Source organism: Abrus precatorius, unplaced genomic scaffold, assembly GCF_003935025.1.
Source record: "Abrus precatorius isolate BTA unplaced genomic scaffold, Abrus_2018 Scaffold6, whole genome shotgun sequence".
NCBI classification, from domain to species: domain Eukaryota; kingdom Viridiplantae; phylum Streptophyta; class Magnoliopsida; order Fabales; family Fabaceae; genus Abrus; species Abrus precatorius.
The window spans coordinates 17,403,156-17,423,975 of NW_020874406.1; the positions used below are offsets into that span (position 1 = coordinate 17,403,156).

The 20,820-nt window shown below is 27.4% G+C and overlaps 3 protein-coding genes across 4 annotated transcripts; all 3 read left to right on the forward strand.

The window, feature by feature from the left end:
• Positions 1–5,881: 5,881 nt before the first annotated feature.
• LOC113868434 (isoflavone reductase-like protein) lies at positions 5,882–8,053 on the forward strand. 2 transcript variants are annotated; one of them, XM_027504009.1, is made up of 5 exons: positions 5,882–6,064; positions 6,302–6,436; positions 6,549–6,786; positions 7,112–7,321; positions 7,836–8,053. In XM_027504009.1, the coding sequence occupies exons 1-5, from the start codon at positions 5,882–5,884 to the stop codon at positions 7,985–7,987; spliced, it is 918 nt and encodes a 305-aa protein (XP_027359810.1). In that variant the 3' UTR covers positions 7,988–8,053. The 2 variants fall into 2 exon arrangements, with proteins under 2 accessions (XP_027359810.1, XP_027359809.1); XM_027504008.1 differs by having other exon boundaries at positions 7,112–7,315; positions 7,821–8,053.
• Positions 8,054–15,071: 7,018 nt separating this feature from the next.
• LOC113868882 (isoflavone reductase-like) lies at positions 15,072–16,824 on the forward strand. The gene is made up of 5 exons (XM_027504849.1): positions 15,072–15,374; positions 15,471–15,605; positions 15,787–16,024; positions 16,114–16,317; positions 16,449–16,824. The coding sequence occupies exons 1-5, from the start codon at positions 15,159–15,161 to the stop codon at positions 16,610–16,612; spliced, it is 957 nt and encodes a 318-aa protein (XP_027360650.1). The 5' UTR covers positions 15,072–15,158; the 3' UTR covers positions 16,613–16,824.
• A 2,100-nt stretch (positions 16,825–18,924) lies between these two features.
• LOC113869189 (isoflavone reductase-like) lies at positions 18,925–20,366 on the forward strand. Its single transcript, XM_027505395.1, has 5 exons — positions 18,925–19,140; positions 19,231–19,365; positions 19,494–19,731; positions 19,821–20,024; positions 20,203–20,366. Exons 1-5 carry the CDS (start codon positions 18,925–18,927, stop codon positions 20,364–20,366), a joined length of 957 nt encoding a protein of 318 aa, XP_027361196.1.
• Positions 20,367–20,820: the final 454 nt, after the last annotated feature.

The following is a 20,820-nucleotide window of genomic DNA, read 5'->3' on the forward strand; positions in this document are numbered from 1 at the left end:
TTTAATTAAAATTTATATTTTTTAAGTAGAATTTAAAAATAATATATTAATACAAAATAGTAATAAATATAAAAAAAATTAAGTTTACCTATATTAAAGATGTCATTCTTTATTCTTTTGAGACTTGAAGTTATTAATAATTAAATTAAAGTTAAAAATTTCAATTATCTCTTTTTTAATATGAATTAACATAATACCTGTTAAAAATTTATCCTCCATTTTATTTCACAATCTTTACATTATTTCAGCTATCTCTTTTTCAATATAAATCAACACACTAATTTTTATTTATATAAATGAGTCTAATATTTATATTATTCAAACTTTTAAAACTCAAAAAAATAACAATATTAATCAACAAAATCACTACAAGGTAAAAATTAATACAATAAATCAATAATGAAATAGTAATAATAACATATATTTTGTAAAAATAAAAATTATAGAAAAATTATTAGTGTATATATATATTTTTATTATTTTAGACAAATAGAAGTTTTATCTACGTAAATGATAAAAAAAAAAGAATGCACTTTATTGTTGTAGTTTATAGACAATTTCAACTTATGACTCATAAATAAGTTTGATAATTGAAAGTAAATAATAAAAAAAATGCACATTTTTTGCAGTAGCTAAAGTTACAATTTGCAAACAATGTACAACTATGTCTAGCATAAACAAAATCATGGAAGGAAAAGCTAAAAAGTTTTTTCTTAAATAAGTTTCTTCTCTCTCACTTATGTATTATTTGCTTTATGTATAAAAAGCTTTTTAACTTTTAAAATTAAAATGAGTAGCATTGTCACAATTCACTTTATTCTATAAAAGTATATATATTTGTTTCACGTCTTATCTTATCAATTAGTTGTAATATGTAAAACTAGTAATATATATATATATATATATATATATATATATATTATAATTATTAAAAGATTTATAAGTTTTGGAGGAGTTGTGGCCCCTCCCACTCTTAAGAAGATTTGCCCATACTCATAGTTATTATTAAGCAATATTTTCAACTTAGTTATTGGGAGTTGATTTAAAAAAAAAAAAAATCCACGATAATGTGTAAAATGAGAGAGTATTTCATAATAGTTAATTTTACATTGAAGTTAGTATTTAAAAAATATATAATTTTTTTAATTTTTAAAATATTAAAAAAATAACAACCTTGATCTAAAAAATATATATAATATTTCCTCATAGTATCGTAAAAAATATATTTAAAAGTACCATCAAAGATTTATATTAGTCATACAATCAGAATCGAAATTTCTTTTTTCTGTAAATGTGTTCTGAACACTAATAGTATTAGTTAACCTCCATAATTCTCTTAACTAAACTGTTGTGGATAACATTACTTGCCATATGATTCTGAAAGAGATTAATCACAGCCTTTAAATTACCCTTTGAGTATGATTTCTAATAAGTTTGCATCCTGTTATACCAATATTACCTTTAGTCACACCATCTTTGTTCACCTTTATAGTGAATTTAACAAAAAAAAAGAAATTTTTCATTCGTTATTTTATTTCTTAATTAGATTTTTTAATCATTAATTGATTTTTTCATACAATCAATTTTAATTGAAAGATATATTTTATCATTTAACATTTTTAACGGTAAACTCCAAAAACCATTACCTTTCTATAGGCATAACAAATACTCTCGAGTTCTAATTAAGATAATACTAAAATGATTGTAGCCTATTTTATTTTATTTTTTTCATCTTTCAACGTTTTATTTGTTCTATTTGATAGCTCACAGCAATATTGTTGTTGTCTATAAGATAAGCGGAGAACTTAACAACAGTGGACCTCTCAATAGCGAAACACTTAGATTAATTATTTTGAGAATCAAAAGTTTAGAAAGAAATTAAAAAGAACAAAATCACACGCTAATTGACATGATCAATTAAATAAGACGAAAATGTATATATTAGCTATTTATTGTCAGTTGCAATTAAACGGTTAAATGAAAATGATTATAATAATTTTATAAATAATGTGTATTTCACATAACTTGAAAGATAAATATGAATTATTATAGCAACTTATTTTAAAAGGGTCTCATTTTGAAATTTGTTAAAGGATGATCTAACTAATTAGGGAAGCCTTGTTTTTTAGGCAATGGAGCAAGTTGATGATGTAATTTCAAATTTCTATTGTAGGAGTACACAACGACAAGCGAGGGAATTACCATCAAAGCAGGAATAAAGAAGCTGGAAATATCAAAGAGCATGCATGCATAAGCTTTATTTTTACAAAGATAACCAATATTTGAAACTGGCGCTGCTCTTCTTTTTGTCTAGTTACTTAAAATGGTTGAATTAGTAAGAGCTGCTTAATTTATCTAAAATCAGAGGTTTCCCTCATCAGAATCTGGTACTGATGTGGATTGTAAGAATGAAGCCAATGACCAACTTTATGCGGAAAGAAAAAAGTCAAAATTTGAAGGGTAATAAAAGTCGAAGGAATGTCTTGCACTTCAGCAATTCTTTTGTTTCGATTTAGACTTAAATCTACTGACTATATTCAAGTTTATGGGGTGTAAAAGTTTCAAAATTTGCTTATGCTATAATTTTTCAAGTCTATTAATTTCACAACTATGTTGTTAACACACTAAAATAATTCTTTCCATTAATGTTATTTTCTGCAGTTGTTGACGAGTCGCATTAATCCAACAAAGTAAGATTGCAGTATAGGTGTCTGGATGAAAGAATAGAAGGTTAAATGTGTTGATATTAAATGTGAATAAAATTAAAATGAATTAGGATATGAGTAAACTGAGAAGTTTATAAGGAGATAGGCTCTTATTCCTCTTATTTTAAAGTTTTAAATTGCATTACAGTGATCTACACTTGAAAGTTGTTATTTCTTTCCTTTCTTCTCTAACAATGGTAAAAATTGATGATATGCATGTATACTTTTTTAGATTTTTAATATTTTTCTTGGTGCCAAGATGTTTATAATTTTATTAACTTCTATGCTTTCATCTATGTTTTTTACAATTTTTTAATTTCTATCCTTTGTAATGTGCAGGAGGTTTGGAATTATTCTATGCTTCATTTCATGAGCATCATGACAAGAAGAAAAGAATTAATCGGTTAAAGAAATGGAAATATAGTACATCTTAATCATAGAGTTTATAGTTATATAATTAAGATTTATTTTTGTTTTGATTTCTCAAATCTTACCATATATACCCCTGAGTTTGTGCACATATAAAGGGCAGTTGTGGATTAGTAAGGTTTTAAGCAGCATTTGGAAGTGCCATTCAGAATGACATTTGCTGAGAACCTGAATCCAGAAGTACTGCTAGGTGGCCTAGTTGCTCTCTTTGTCGTTGGCCTTACGGCTACTTATATTTCCTGTCGCAACAAAATCACCAAAGGTATTTTCATTGGGTTTTTAAAAAAAATTTGGGTATAAATATTAATTTTATTTTCTAAACTATTAAATCAAAATATACATTGCTGCTGCATTCCGTTGTATTTCTCGACTGGAGGGATGAAAAATAGTATTGTTGTCATTCTTATGTGCTATTTTTGTTTAAAATTAATATTTTATTTTTTATAATCATATTATTAATAGGAGCATTTTATATAAAATAAATGAATGCAAATAATAATAAACACATGAAAGAAAGTGACAAGGTCCTACCGCTCAATAGATGCTTCTGAATGAGCTTTCCATTTTCTTAAAACAAGTCTTCGATAATTACTCGGTTTTAGTGGCTTTGTTTCTGTCATTGTGAATATCTATTATTTATACGATAAAGCTGAATCCTATGAAAATAAAATAAAAATTATTTAATATGTACAACTTTTGAGACAAGTCCTTAAGGAAGGAAGAGATGCTTCAGGACAGAATGTTTTGAGACCAATTATCTACACCCTTAGAACTTTTGCTTAGATAATTTATTTAAGAGATTATTTGGGAGAGGTTTTAAGAAAAGGGAAGGGAAACTTTATATTTTTAAATAATTAATATATTAACTTTATGTTAATTTACCATGTTATAATATTGAAATTATCAAATTATATCATAGTCCGGTTCAGGTTAGTTGTAATTGTTTTAAAAAATAACTAATTTAATTGATTTGGTTCGGTTTGTCAAATTTATTAAGTTAATCCAATTCATGGAACACTTCTAAATATTGGCAAAGCTGAAGGAGATTTGTAGTGTTTATATTGATATAAGTTTTCGATTATTAAGGATGTGTTTTGGTTAGATTATTTTTAGATATTATTATTTATTTCAATAAAATATTGTTAATAATCTTGTTTTCTTCCGCTTGGTAATATTAGTATAAATAATATTATAATGTTAGATTTGTTTAGAACAAAAAATTTCTTTTTAATAAGCAAGGTTGTAATGATTATGATTAAAAATTAATATAGATAATATTTCAGGCAACTTTTACATTCCTCTTTTATTCCTAACAATTGATTATTTTAAATGAAAAATCAACTATTGCAAATAATTTCATACTCTTTTTTAATTTTATTATAAAAAAAGTTTCGCTTTAAAAAATTAAACAAAATTTTATCTTGAAATTATTTTTTATCTAATACATTTAAAAAATTAATTATAGCTCATTCAGAATTTAAAGATTTTTTATACAATACTTAATTAAAAAATTTCGTATCAACAAAAAATATAAATTTGTATGATAAATTTAAAAGTCATATTTATCATATACTTTAATTTATAAACTATATGAAAATCTTATACTAGTAACAAGTAAAATTGAAATTTATATGTAAATATAATATGTATTTGATACAATTGATTATAATACTACTAATCAATTCTAATTTCTATCTACAATCAATTGTTAAAATATTTTTATAATTAATCTAATCCTAATTCCTAATTCACACTTTATGGCAAGTAGCGGTGACTTTTCTGATGTAAATGCTGCTTTACACTAATTGGCCTTTTAATTATTTGAAAAGTGCAATAGTTAGCAAATTTTATTTTGCTTGCAAAAATTAGGCAATTGTATGCGCCATGGCGGCTTTGGTTAGTTGGATTGCGCTGATGACCTTAGTAACACTATATATGTCTCATTCTATGTGCGTTTGCCTGTAGTTTTGAGACAAGTTTTGCTACTTTTCTTTCCCCTTTTACCAATTCACAAATTTCAATTAACTTCTATGTATGAGGAGGAGCAGATGCTTTATCAAATTATGTTTACACTATTTTAATAATACACTTTCAAATATTTTTTAGCATCATTTTAAAAAAATTTAACTGTAGTATTTTTTTAAATAGACCTTTATTTGTTAGCGTAAGTTATGACATAGTGATTACGTTTTTTTGAGTGAAATAATTGATGTTATTCTTTGCAAGGACCAAATCAGCGTCAAATTTGAACAACTTAAAAATAGTAAAATACTGCAACTTAAGCATCTTACCCATAATATTAAATGATAGTATAAGGAGTAAAATGAAGGAGACAAGGAAAACAAACCACTGCAATACTTCATATATCATTAATGTAATATTTTTAATGAGTATATTGATAATTAATTAGAATTCTGGACCGATTCCTATCCTACTTTGTCAAACACTGCCTAAATAAAAATAAGAGCACATTAAACTTTTAATTATTTTATTAAAAGGCAATTAGTTTAAGGAATTCACATATCACGATCAGGGTAATGAAAGTCGACGAATGCATACAATTGATGAGATTGGTAGCAGTTTTTATAGTAATATTATATTGACTATTGACTTTGATTGGGAAAGCCTAGGCTCTTGTTGGGATCGAAACTCTCCTACAAATACCATGGAAATCCATTCCTTTGCTCATCACAGCCACACTAACAAACTCATTACTTGTTTTGATTTTCACTTTGTTCATTTGTTCCATGGCAGCGAAGAGCAAAATCCTAGTCCTTGGAGGAACAGGTTACATTGGAAAATTCATAGTTAAGGCAAGCGCAGAAGCAGGAAACCCCACGTTTGCCTTGGTTAGAGAGAGCACGGTTTCTCATCCTGAAAAGTCTAAGCTTATTGAAAGCTTTAAGACCTCAGGAGTTACTCTTGTTTATGTATGTGCCCTTTCAATCACAAATTTTATTTTTTTATAATTTTCACAAGGTAAAAACTTAGATACAATATTATATAGATGTACATGCTAACGCTACTTTAGTAAGATGAAACTCTAATTTTTATTAGATAACATTAAAAACACATATAATCATGTATTAAGATTTGTCTTTCACATAACTGCTTCAAAGTTTAAACCAACTATTCTAACACCTCTTTCTCGGTCTATGATTTTATAGGGTGATCTATATGATCATCAAAGCCTGGTTAAGGCAATAAAGCAAGTTGATGTTGTAATCTCTACTGTTGGTGGAGCACAGATAGATGACCAAGTAAAGATCATAGCAGCAATAAAAGAAGCTGGAAACATTAAGGTGCACAAATTAATAAATCCTTCTTTAACAAAACTGGCCATCTTTTCTGCTGAGTTAAAAATGGTTGAATACTTGAATTAGCCATATTAAGTGGTGTTTCTTCTGTGATCAGAGGTTCCTCCCATCAGAATTTGGGTTCGACGTGGAGCGTCATCATGCAGTTGAGCCAGTGGCTAGCTTTTTCCAGAGAAAAGTAAATGTCCGAAGGGCAATTGAAGCTGCAGGAATCCCTTACACTTATTTCTGTTCAAATGCTTTTGCTGGTTACTTTTTGCCTACACTGGGACAACAAAATGTCACAGCTCCTCCCCGGGATAAGGTAGTCATTCTTGGAGATGGAAATGTCAAAGGTACCAAATTAATCTTTTACAATCATTTTTTTTCCTACACGTAAAAGATACTAGACATCCAGTTCAATTGCTTAGTTCTTTTACAAACATTAAGGCTTGATTCTTGTTGCTGTATATTTAAAATATTACACATAAAATATATTATTTTATTCAATATTTAAAATATTACATTTTTCTTATATTGTGATGAGATAAAAATTTATTATATATTATTTTATAATTTATATTTTTAATCTATTAACTTGTAATAAATCTAATAAACATTAATAAGGAAGTATACAACCCACTCCCGTCCTGCTGACATGCGTTTGAATCCTTATTTCAGTTGTTTATGTTAGGGAGGAAGATATTGGAGCTTATACCATTAAAGCTGTGGACGACCCAAGAACCTTGAACAAAACTGTATACCTAAGACCCCCTGGCAATGTTTTGACCTTCAACGAGCTCGTATCCTTGTGGGAGAACAAGATTAAGGGCACCCTTGAGAAAATCTACGTTCCAGAAGATCAACTTCTTAAGAGCATCCAAGGTCAGTGTGTCACTCATTTATGACTTTTTTACCGTCACAAGTACAACATATAAAATTATTTGATCATGCCACTAGTTTAGAGTAGGTCTTGTTTTTCTCGAGTTTTTAAAACAACTTGAGGATGAGTTCTATTCAATGATAGAAACGTTTAAACATACCCATCTTATATTTTTTTTTTCTTTTGTCATGAGCAAAAGAAACTAATATACTACAAAAAAGGTTGACACCCAAAGGATTAAGATGTTAGGTGAACGTGTGAACGATTTGTTTTTTATATCTAGATACTCCCTCACGCCAAAGCTCATTGGGCATGAAAAGTGTAAAATGCTCCCCACTTACAATAAAATTCAATTTTTGTTTAAAATAAGTAGCTAATAACATCCAAACAACAGACTCATTGATTGATATTTAAATGGTTAACTGATGGCTCTTGAAGTATTTCAACATATATTTAAAATGTATATATCTCGTATTTACGTTGAGATTTTGTTTTTAATCTTGGCAGAGTCTCCTTTCCCAGTGAATTTGATGTTTGCATTAGGCCACTCAATGATGATAAAGGGAGATTGTACAAATTTTGAGATTGAACCTTCTTTCGGTGTGGAAGGTTCCGAACTTTATCCTGAGGTGAAACACACTACTGTGGACAACTATTTGAATGCGTTTGTCTGAAATGCAGGGAATGCATTGTTTGCAATAAACTACTTCTGTCTTCACTCAAATCAATAAAACCATTACCAGAGCGTCTTGTGTGTTGGTCTAGAATTTGTACTTTTGTCTTTCTGTTAAATAGTCAATTGTTCTCGTGTCGTTATCAAGAGAGTCTTTCCCGTACTTTCACTGTACCTTAACTGTGTGCAGCTTGAAAGTTCTTATGATATTCAAGTTCTATAACTTATATTACCATTTGTTTATCTATCTGTTTCTATTGGCCAGTGTATGAATATTATTCTCAACAAATATCTTATTTAACGAATAACAAATAAAATAATTATTATCGGAAATCAAATTAAGAATGCATTGAAAAAAACTATAATAAGAGTGCGTTAATTCTTCAAAAGATCAAATGGGTTTTATATTTAAATTTTGTCCATTTATTATGGATACAATGGTCAGTACTTGTTCTTTTTTAGTCTCTCAAAAAAAAAAACAACTTCCATTTGATATATGTAGACAATTTTTTTGTAAATTAATTTAAATAATCTCGTTTTATTGTAGGTCAATTTAATTTTTAATTCGTAATTAATTAAATTTATATTAATTAATTTTATTATTATATAAACACTACCGTAGAATGTGTTTTATTGAATTTTTAAAAAATTGACTTGTGATTTATAATTTAGACAGTGTGATTTATAATGAGATTTAATATTTTTAACTATTTGCTTATATTTATTGCATGTTTATCTCTCTGTTTAGTAAGTATTGTCTCTTCAATTAAAAGAATGTCACTGAAAAAATTATATACTATCAGTTTAGATGACTTTTACCTCAAAATTAATCTAAATCAGAGTGCGACATCTCAACTGATATAGGTACAAAAATCAAATTTGTTACTCATTATATGCATACCAAAATAGAAGCAAATATTATTTTTAAAAATATGTGATAATGAGTATTATAATAGCGACAAAGATAATATAAAAAAAGGTGTAGGAAAATTAAAAACAAACAAACTTTAATGCACTAAAAATATTTTTTATTATAAATTATTTAATTATATATGTATTAATATTTTTAAAATATATAAATATATTTAAATGTATATATATATATATATATATATATATCTTTTTTTTGGGGGGGGGGCGAACTTACTTCTGGATCGGGTCTTGTAGTTGCAATGAAACTCGACCCGAGTAGACCTCGATCCAATATTGCTTCTTTCGTGAATGGACCTTTGGGAACTCGATCCGTTAACAATTATGTAAATACAATAACGGAAAACGGATCAGTCATTTAAACAATTCAAACACTATACCGAAAAAAAAAATCATTCACGAGTATTGAATTATGTATATAAAGCTAAATCTGAAGTGCACATATATATTATAATAACATATCAAATAAAATCAACTCAAATAATTATTAAATTTTACAATATTCTATTTTTTTATTTAGAAAATAATTTTGATGTCGCTTTTATTTTGCATTTGAATTTTTTTATTAATATATTTTTAGAATATGTTTTCGTTTTTTTTTTATTTTGAAAAACTAAAGTAATATGATCTTTCTACTTCGACAGTGTTTTTTATAATATTTATTTATAATTTCTTCAAAGGATCATATAACTCTCTCCATATAAATTTCTTATCATTTTCATTTTATCGTCACAAAATGAGCAAGCAAAAGACATTTTTTTAGACAATACCACTGTTTGTATAGCCGTCAAATTCATTGATCTATTTAAATACTATAAATTGCGATTTTTTTTTTTTGTTTAAAATGTATTTTAACGTACTTTTAATGAGTTTTAAAACATGTTATGCTCAAAGGTACGTAATTCTTTTACTCTAGTGTGGCAAGTATAGTTAATTGATTTTTAGTTTTAAAATTATACAAATTTAGTGTGTATATGAACTATATAATTAAAAATATATATTATTTCAATAATTGATTATATAAAATAAGTTCTGTGTTTGAATTATATAAAATAATTATTTTTATATTAAATTTAAAATTTTATAAATTATCCATAGTAGTTTGTTTTGTATTTAAAATTATTAATTAATAAGGATAAATTATAAAAAATATAAGTTTACAAAAAAAAAAGTTGATAACTTTTAATTACAAACTCCAAAATTTTGTTTATCTTAAATAAGTTGTTTTTTATAAATAAATGTTAGAAATTTTATAGTTTTTTTTTTAATTTCCAGACAATAATAAATAGTATTTGTTTTCAATTTTTCTCCATAATTAATAGAAATAATTTCAAATAAACACACACTTAGTCTTTTTGGTTAGTCAGTTTTAAATAGAAGACACTTTATCATTCCAATTTTTAAAGTTATTAAGTAAAAAATGGAAATTTAAGAGTTTCTGGATTAAAAAAAATGAGAGAGGACTAAAATTTAAAAGTAAGAAAATTTAATCAGCTTAAAAGAAACTTAAAACACTAAAATTAAACAAAATCTAGATTAGAGAGATAAAATATAATTAAACCTATTTTTTATTTTGGACATGGTTAATTAAAATGAAGAGCCTTTTATATTTTATTTGCTGATAAACTATAAAGAAAAATTAATGATTACATATTTTATTTATTATATAGATGTCTGTAATATTAATTGTTACTTTTAATTGATAATTAAAATGTCTCTTTCAAGTAATTTTAGGCAATGAAATTCCTTCCTATGAGTATATATTCTGCGTTTTTCTCTTGGTATTTTTAAAAAATATTTTATCAAATGTTTTTTTATTGTTAGAAGAAAATTAGTTTTCAACTCTTACAAAAATAAAATAATATATATATATATATATATATATATATATATAATCAACCTACTCACGTTTTTAATTAATGTAATAAATTTTAACAGTTTTATCATAAAGAAAAATGAATCCAATCTAATACATAAATTTAATTTATAGTTTAGAATAACGTCTTATTAATCTTTTTTTTGACCGCTGGTAAATGATTCAATTTGTTCAAAAGCAAAACGATGTTTTAAATAATAAAGGATTGATTTAATTAAAAATATATATAAAATTAAAAACAATTTAAAAGATCTTTTTTAACCGTTCTTTTAAAAAGATTTTAAACAGATCTTTCAAATTTGAGACTCTTATTTCTTAAAGTATCTTTATTATTGGCCTCTTAAAGCTCAATATTAATTGTTTAGTTTTTAGTTCTCTTCTTAAAGTTATTTGTGGAGTTATCCATGATGATCAAGGTAAATTTATGTATAAGTTTGTTTGCAAGATTAATACATGCTCTATAATTAAAGCAGAACTTTGGAGTTTTCTTGAATGTCTCAAATTTATCAGACTTGCAATCTCCAACTTATTATAATTGAGATAGATTTTAAGGTAGTGGTGCATCTCGCCAAGTTTTGGTTATGACACCTCTCATAATTATTTTTCTCTTGTTAAAAACTTTTATGACCTTGTCAAGATGCTTAATATAGTTGACATGTTTTATATCTTTAAATAAGCAAATCGGGGAGGGTGAATTATTTTGCTAGTATTGTTCATGATTATAGTTAAAGATTTCATCCCATTATATCTTCTCCTCCTACTCTTGTTCCATTTTTTTTAGGGAAGAGGCCTATGACCTTATTTTTCCTCGTCTCGTTAACTAACTTTTTTGACTTTAGTAGCTCGATAAGTAGAAAAAAAATATTAAAAGAATATGTTTTAATTTTTAAACTTTTACTTTTGCTTTTGTAAAATGCGAGCTAAATCCTTTTAACAAGAAAGGATATAATAAACTTTTATTGAACTTGGAGCTCATTCATGGCGTCAAGGCATATTAAATATAAAAAATTATTATAAAACCTATATATGATAAATTAACTTCATTATTAAGAGGAAATGTAAAATAGATAAATAAACAATTTTTATGATTATATATTTTCCAATAAGAACAACTATTGTGTTTAAGTTTATTCTCTGCACCAGTGTGCTTGGGGTTGGAAGAGATGTCAACTGCGGTATAACATAATAATGGCGGTCAAACAGAAACTTCCATCGTTGAATGTCTGCCTAAATAATAAATAGAAGCCTCCATAGTTGAATGTTATGCTTTGCTTTTTCTTTATAAACACACTGGTTGAACAGTAGTGGAGGATTATATTGTTCAATTTCATTTCAAAATAATTTATGATAAAAATAATTGAATTTTAAATTAGAATTTAAATGAAATTATAAATAAAAATAAAGTAAATAATAATACATGTTTATCATTAATAATGAATATTTATTATATTAAATATGGTTAAATAAAGAGATATAAATTTAAAAATAAACAAAAATAGAAAATGAATTAACAAAACCGATACACTTCATATTCATCGATGTCACGGGTTAAAAATTTAAAATGATATTCAAAATTAAAATTGATAAACAAATAAATATTCATTTAAATATTTCAAATTATAAGCACTTATTATTTTAATCATTAACTTAAAAAAAATTACTTTAACTTTATAAAATAAGTCGTGTTTGGTTTTCAACTTCTTGTCACGTGGTACTACCTACCACACAGTAGTGAGAAGAAATCCAAATCAGATGTCAAATTTCATTAATTTTAAAAACATATATAAAAAATATTAAATGTCTTCTTTTATATATTTTATATAAATTGTTGTAAAATATGTTTAGTGAAAACATTGTTTTTCATTAGATCAAGGATCCGCTGGTGTCTGTATCTATTTGTACATTTGAAGTCCTAAGAATAGCATTTGTGAGTTTTTTTTTAAAAGCTTTTTTTGTGTTTTTTTTTTTTTTTACACATACGGCGCATTTCATGTGATGATTGTCAAATTGGTAGGTATTAGTTTTAATTTTTTGTTAATAAAATAGGGTGAGTCATACATGTAGACTTGGGGAATTTATTAAAGTATAATGTAATAAAAGTTGTATATTTCAAATAATACGTGTGTATTTTTAATATAGTTTTTTTTATAACAAAAGTAAGTTGCATGTCTCATACACAACTTAATATTTTAATGAGATAAGAACTTTTATTTTAGTTAAATAAACTGATAAATTGATCAAAAAAATTATAATTTAGTCAAAATAACTTGTAAAATATGCTCTTTTATCTCTTCAAATAACAAGTCAAAGTGTGTTAGGTTTCTGCTTTTGTGACTTTGTTCAAAATGTAAATTTTAGTTTATGAAGTGTATGAGAGAGGCTTATATAATTTTTTTATGAAAAAAAGGAAAAAATAGACGACAAAAATAAGAAAGCGATCAAGAGTATTGTTAATAACTCAAACTAGTATACTCATAATTTGTTTTTACAAATTAACTAACTCATGAATTGTAAAGATATAACTCTAATTTTAATTATTTGTTTATAAATATAAAAAACTGTATTGTTTAAGTTTCATTTAGTTTATTTTAAGTGTAATATTCATAAAATAAAAACATATTTATATATTATTTGTAACATCATTCTACAAATAATTTTTTTAGAGTATTTTTGATAATATGAAAAAAATAAACAAATTTTACTCTCAATTTGTAACTAAAAAATAATACTTTAAAAAAAATACTAATTAGTTTTAGAGTTCAAAAATATTAATCCAATTACTCTATCAAATAAAGTTATTTTTGTTAAATAAATTTGTTTATTAACAAAATAAGTAATTAGATAACTGAAATGTCTTAACAATTACACTTTTATTTTATTATAAAAAGTGATTACAGTATAAGTTAATAAACATGGACTAAATCATAAAAAAAATTGCATTAAAAAAACAAAGAATTTGTGAAATTATTAAATGAAACAAATGTGGATGCCGCTACTCAAGTCAATATATCCTGAGCTGACTCAACAAACTCCTTAAAGAGGGAGTACTCAACAGCAACATGTGTTGTGCTACTTTTCACGATGAGCACGACCATAACTAACGTTAAGTGACCACACTCCATGCCCAAATGTTTAAATATTTCCAGAAAGTGCTTAATGGAAGCATGTACATATATGCTAGACTTTAGCAAGGTTAAATAAAAAATAATTAGACTTTTTCAATAATTTTCTTTTATTTAGAGCGTGCAAATATATCATTAAATAATTTTTTTTAACAAAAGATGACAGTAAAAATGTAATAAAAATATTTAAAATAAATATCTTTTGAAATGGAACGCTTGTAATTTTAAATATTAAAATGAGAAATTTATACATCAAAGCAAATACTGTAATACTCCTAACAACACTTGTATTTTTAATTTTTTAGTCACATGTTGTGTAATAACTTTTTTAATATATATTCTACCTGTCTTTCTCTTTTTCTATCTATTTCACGCTCCAAATTTAAGTTTCAAACAGTCATTTTCCTATTCCGACTTTGTTGATAAATACTTAGCCGCCACAAGATATGCCTCCAAAATAAAAGATCATGACAGCAGCGTGTTTACTAATCTAGTATTAGTAGCTTTTACGAGTCATGAAAAAACAAAAACAAGAGTTGAATCTTACTGTGAAGTTTACTTTTCTGTCTACTTATGATTTTATTTGCCCTTTTGATTACAATATTATCCACTACACAAGTACTGGAAATTCTAAAGCTTATACCACTTTCTGGGAAAAACTAGGTATAATTATTTTTAATAATTAGACAATCATTTTAAATTATTAAAGAATTTGGAGTTATAATATATATATACCATTTGCTTTTTGTACATGATATTGTCTCTCTACGTGAATTGCATATGTTGTTTCAATAAAAGCGTAGTCGGTTCCCGTGACTGCTGTCATTGTTAGCATACATACACAAATTTGTTTAACAAAATTTCTACATATCTTAACCTAATTTTTGAATTAGTATCCTGAAAACAGTCATCAGCAAAATCCTATTATATATTTAATGAATTATAAAATTATTAAAAAATACTTATTTTTAATTAATAATCATAATTCCTGTTTTTTTCTTTATTAAATATATTCCAACTTTGCATAACTGGGAGTCAAAAGGTGGGTGTAGAATTCAGAGAGCCGCCAGTAGCTAGGCTGAACGGAAATGAATGGAAATTTTGCATGTAGATGAACGATGGTGGTCCTATAAATACCAACTGAAATACTACTCTGCATCACAAACACGTTGCTAGCTAGTTTGATTACCTATCCAAACAAGAAACAACGCACACTGCTAGCTTGTTTGAACTAGTTTTCTTTGATGGCGGGGAAAGACAGAATCCTGATCCTAGGACCAACAGGAGCCATCGGAAGACACATAGTTTGGGCAAGTGTTAAGGCTGGGAATCCCACGTTTGCTTTGGTTAGGAACACCCCTGGCTCTGCTAGCACCGTAAGACTTGTCACTGCTGCTAATCCTGAAAACAAGGAAGAGCTCATTCAGAGCTTCAAAAATTCTGGGGTTACCCTTCTCGTGGTATGTGCTTTCAATAACAATTTTATACTTCTATTTCGAACTAATATTTCAAACAAAATGATAGATCTGATGGGGTGTCTTTTTTTTACTCTGCAGGGTGATATAAATGATCATCAGAGTCTGGTTAATGCAATCAAGCAAGTTGATGTTGTAATATGCGCAGCTGGTAGACTACTAATAGAAGATCAAGTGAAGATCATTGCAGCAATCAAAGAAGCTGGAAATGTCAAGGTCCGTGCATTGGTCCCTATTAAATTATGAACTAAAATTACGATCCTTTTTACATTAAATTATTAGTTTAATGCTCTTTTACATCGATATAATTTTTTCATGGCAATAATTTCTTGACTTAAATGGTTGAGCCAGATATAATTAAGTGAATGATATAAATATACTTTCTTATTGTTGACAGAGATTCTTTCCATCTGAATTTGGGCTGGACGTGGACCGTCACGATTCAGTTTATCCAGTTAGAGAAGTTTTCGAGGATAAAGCAAAAATCCGAAGAATAATTGAAGCTGAAGGAATTCCATACACTTACCTCTGTTGCCATGCTTTTACCGGTTACTTCTTGCGTAACTTGGCACAACTTGATGCCACTGTTCCTCCTCGGGACAAGGTATTCATCCTAGGAGATGGAAATGTCAAAGGTAACAACTTATACTAATAACAAGTAATAATTAACAGACATATTAATTCAATTGCTTCATGTTGTTTACATTTGATTTACTTGTTTTAGGAGCGTACGTGACTGAGGCTGATGTGGGCACTTACACAATCAAAGCAGCGAATGACCCTCGAACCTTGAACAAAGCCGTGCACATAAGGCTTCCTTCCAATTATTTGACCTCAAACGAGATCATCTCTTTGTGGGAGAAGAAGATTGGGAAGACTCTTGAGAAGACTTATATTTCAGAGGAAAAAGTTCTCAAGGACATAAAGGGTCAGTAACAACATTAATTTTTTACCCACAAGTTAAACTTTATGGTATAGAATATGGGTTTCATGTTACATTAAGTTTGGGAAGTTAACAATCTCTTGATTAATGGTGTGAATTCTTTTGCTTTACTGCAGAGTCTGGTTTCCCTAAGAACTACCTGTTGGCGTTGTACCACTCACAACAGATAAAGGGGGATGCAGTATATGAGATTGACCCAGCCAAAGATGCTGAGGCCTATAAATTTTATCCTGACGTGAAATACACCACCGTCGATGAATATTTGGATCAATTTGTCTGAATTTTCTGATCTGAGGAATGCGTTTTTTGAATTCTGCCAATAAAATCAAAATCTCTTTTCTCTTCAAAAAATTGCCTTGTAGGCTTTGTACCACTTTCATTTTTTGTTACTTGTGTTTCTCTTGTCCTCAAGAATACCTCCACGTTAATGTAATATTCATTTAACCTGAAAGTAAATAAGAGTTACTATATTTATACAGTAATTTATTTTCTCTTTATCTCTTTATGTTATATCACTTATTGTTTTCTTTTATTTATAAAGAATGTATAAATAGAATTTTTAAAGTAAAAATACAGTAATAATGTAACGTGTGCTGCTGTTTTCAAAGTTTTACATCACCGTTTATTAGGTGTCATTGATAATGTTCAGCTTCACATAAAAAATCATTTAAAGGATACACAAGAATGGACTGATTGTATCGTATGACCATTTGAAAAATATAACACCACAAACCCTACCGTAGACTTTGTTGCGTGAATAAAACAAAATGAAAAGACGTAATTGAATTGTTTTGTTTGATTATATTTTTATTTATTTTACTTTTTAGAAAAATAATTTATATTACTTTCTCATTTCATTTTAATTTTAAAATATATATATTGTGTTCGTTTCTAAAATGTGTGTGAAACGATAGTCGATGGGTAGATAAATTATTTTGTAAAAGCAATAGAACAACGTTATTCAAATGAAGAGTCGTTTTCAATAATTAAATGCTTGATTTAATAAAATTGAATCTCCTCTCCATGGGATTGACCAGATGATCATCGTGGCATGAATGACAAATAAGAATTACTTTGATGAATATGCATTAATTGCAGCAGTATATGAAAATATTTTAATTTACAATATTGAAATTTATTGTATTAAAGCCAATATATTAATTTTTTTTAATTACAATTAAAATTTTAAATATTTGCTACAACTAAATTTCTTTCAATACAAAAGAACAGGTGTACGAAGTATATAGTTGTAAATATACATAAACAAGATTGCGTGATTCAAAGATAAAAAAGCAAGAATGATTTCAGTTTTTTGTTAGTCTTTGCTTAATTGTATAGTTAATCTTCGCATACTCTCGGAACTAATACGGTAGTTTACCCTTTGGAATTTGTTTGTAAAGTGCCTTTTATCGATATTACTAATTTTTTAAGCTATATGAATATTATTAAAATAGTTATTTTTTGTCTCAATACAGAACATACACGTGATCAAGAAAAAAAAACAAATTATAAAAAAGAAATATAAAAATTAGTTGACGTGATAATTTTTTTTATAAGTTATTACTGACCCAACAATGTTAGATGTTATTTTATAAAAATCAAAATTAAAAATAAAAAAAAATTATATTTTAAAAATTTAAAAATATATCTAAATCGAAAATTTTTTTTATAAGACGACAAGGTTGATCAATGGGCGTACTAAAAGTAAATTGGGCTGAAATTATAATGATTTTTGTTTTACCGATGAACATAGTAACCGGAGAAAATACTTACGTAGCCATGCTTGTTGGATATCCAACTTAACATATATAGGGGTTGTACTTCTTTTAAAGAAAATTTTAAGCCTCTAATATTTAAAGTAGGTAATAATACAAATCACCTTTTTAAAAGATTATTATTTTAAAGAAGGGGAGAAAATGGTGCAAATATGAAAACGAATTTTGTTTGATAGCATCATAGACGACTTGTTATAGGTTTATCCTCTTTTAATAATATATGCCTTAAGCTAACTCTACTTCTAAATTAGTAAATTTTACTATAAATTACGCAAAAAACATATTAAAAGTGTATTAGTAATAATAACTTTATATAAAACCATTTTAAAAAAAAATTGGTATCAATTCATATATGGAAAAATAAAATAAAAAATCCATAAAAATAAAAAGATAATCACTTTCATAATTTTGAATATATTTTATTGTAATTTTTAATAATAGTTTATTATGTATAAACTCTTTAATTAATATCTTTAGAGGCTCAGTTAGCAAGTGATTGGCTTGAATTTTAATTAAAAGCTATGAATCAAATAATGGTTGGTCCAAAATTGAGGGCGCCGCCGGTTGCTGGAGGGAAAATAATAGTGTTAATTAATTAATTAATCAATCAATCAAATAACAGTGTATGAATGAATCAAATGATAGTGTGATGAAGATAGATGAAGGGGGAAACATCATAGAGATGAAAGTTGGTGGCCCTATAAATACTAACGAAAGTATTGCTCTGCTCAGCACCACAAAACAAACCCATTGCCAGTTTGATTACCTGTCAAAACAAGAAACAACACTCACTACTTGTTTTGACTAGATTTCTTTCATGGCTGGGAAAGACAAGATCCTCGTCCTCGGACCCACGGGAGCCATTGGAAGACACATAGTTTGGGCAAGTGTTAAGGCTGGGAATCCCACGTTTGCTTTGGTTAGGAACACCCCTGGCTCTGCCAGCACAGTAAGACTCGTCACTGCTGCAAATCCTGAGAACAAGGAAGAGCTCATTCACAGCTTCAAAAATTCCGGGGTTACTCTTCTCGTGGTATGTGTTTTCAATAACAAATTTCTACTCCTATTTCGAACTACTATTTTCAAACAATAATTTCTACTACTATTTTATTTGACTCTGCAGGGTGATATAAATGATCATCAGAGTCTGGTTAATGCAATCAAGCAAGTTGATATTGTTATATGCGCAACTGGTAGACTAGTAATAGAAAACCAAGTGAAAATCATTGCAGCAATCAAAGAAGCTGGAAACGTCAAGGTGTGCTCTTTTGTCCCTTCTACATTGATATATATAAATTTTTCCACACCCGTAGTTCCTTCAATATTTAGAGCAGCAATAGTTATATTTATTTAGTGTTGATTAATTCTTAATTTCTATGTCAACAGAGATTCTTCCCATCCGAATTTGGGCTGGATGTGGACCGTCACCATGCAGTTGAGCCAGTTAGAGAAGTTTTCGAGGATAAAGCAAAAATCCGAAGAATAATTGAAGCTGAAGGAATTCCATACACTTACCTCTGTTGCCATGCCTTCACTGGCTACTTCTTACGTAACTTAACACAAATCGATGCCACTGTTCCTCCTCGGGATAAGGTATTAATCCTAGGAGATGGAAACGTCAAAGGTAACAACTTATACTTATTACAAGTAATAGTTATCAGAACATATAATTCAATTGCTTCAGGTTGTTTACGTTTGATTTACTTGTTTTAGGAGCATATGTCACTGAGGCTGATGTGGGCACTTACACCGTCAAAGCAGCGAACGACCCTCAAACTTTGAACAAAGCGGTGCACATAAGACTCCCTTCTAATTATTTGACCCTAAACGAGATCGTCTCTTTGTGGGAGAAAAAGATTGGGAAGACTCTCGAGAAAACTAATGTTTCAGAGGAAGAAGTTCTTAAAGACATCAAGGGTCAGTATAACAACACTCTTTGGATTTATACAATAACAATGAAGTTGAATTTGTGTAATCATTTCAAAAAATTCAACTTCATATTTTTATAGTAAAGGATATGTTTATCGTGTTACATTTTATTCAGGTAAATAACCATATATTGAGTTATGGTGTGAATGTTTTTGCTTTACTACAGAGTCTTCTTTCCCAAATAATTACCTGCTGGCGTTGTACCACTCACAACAGATAAAGGGAGATGCAGTATATGAAATTGACCCTTCCAAAGACGTTGAGGCCTATGAATCTTATCCTGACGTTAAGTATACCACCGCCGACGAGTATTTGGATCAGTTTGTCTAATTCTGAAATCAACGTTTTCTTTTTCTTTTTCATTTTCATATATAATAAAAATGACCTTGATGGCTTTGTACTACTGTTGTTAATTGGTCGTTACTTGTGTTTGTCCTGTTCTCAATAGTCAATTATCCCCTCACGTTAATGTGTTATTCCTCAACTTTAAACAAATATTTTTTTTTTTCAAATTTTTATATTCTTTGTCATGTATCACTTCTCATTTTCTGCAAGATATAACCAATTTAGAAACACTAGGTAACGATATTATTTACATGTCAAGAGAGAGAGAGAGAAATATAGAGGCGATTGATTTAATTATTTAACTAAAATTAATCACCTATTTTTATTTAACTAAACAAATATTTTCGTTTTTCAAAAATATTTTCTTTGCTTATTACCAATAAAACTTAACACAACTTGTAGATTTGTTAGGTCTCTTAATCATGTTAACATGGATTCA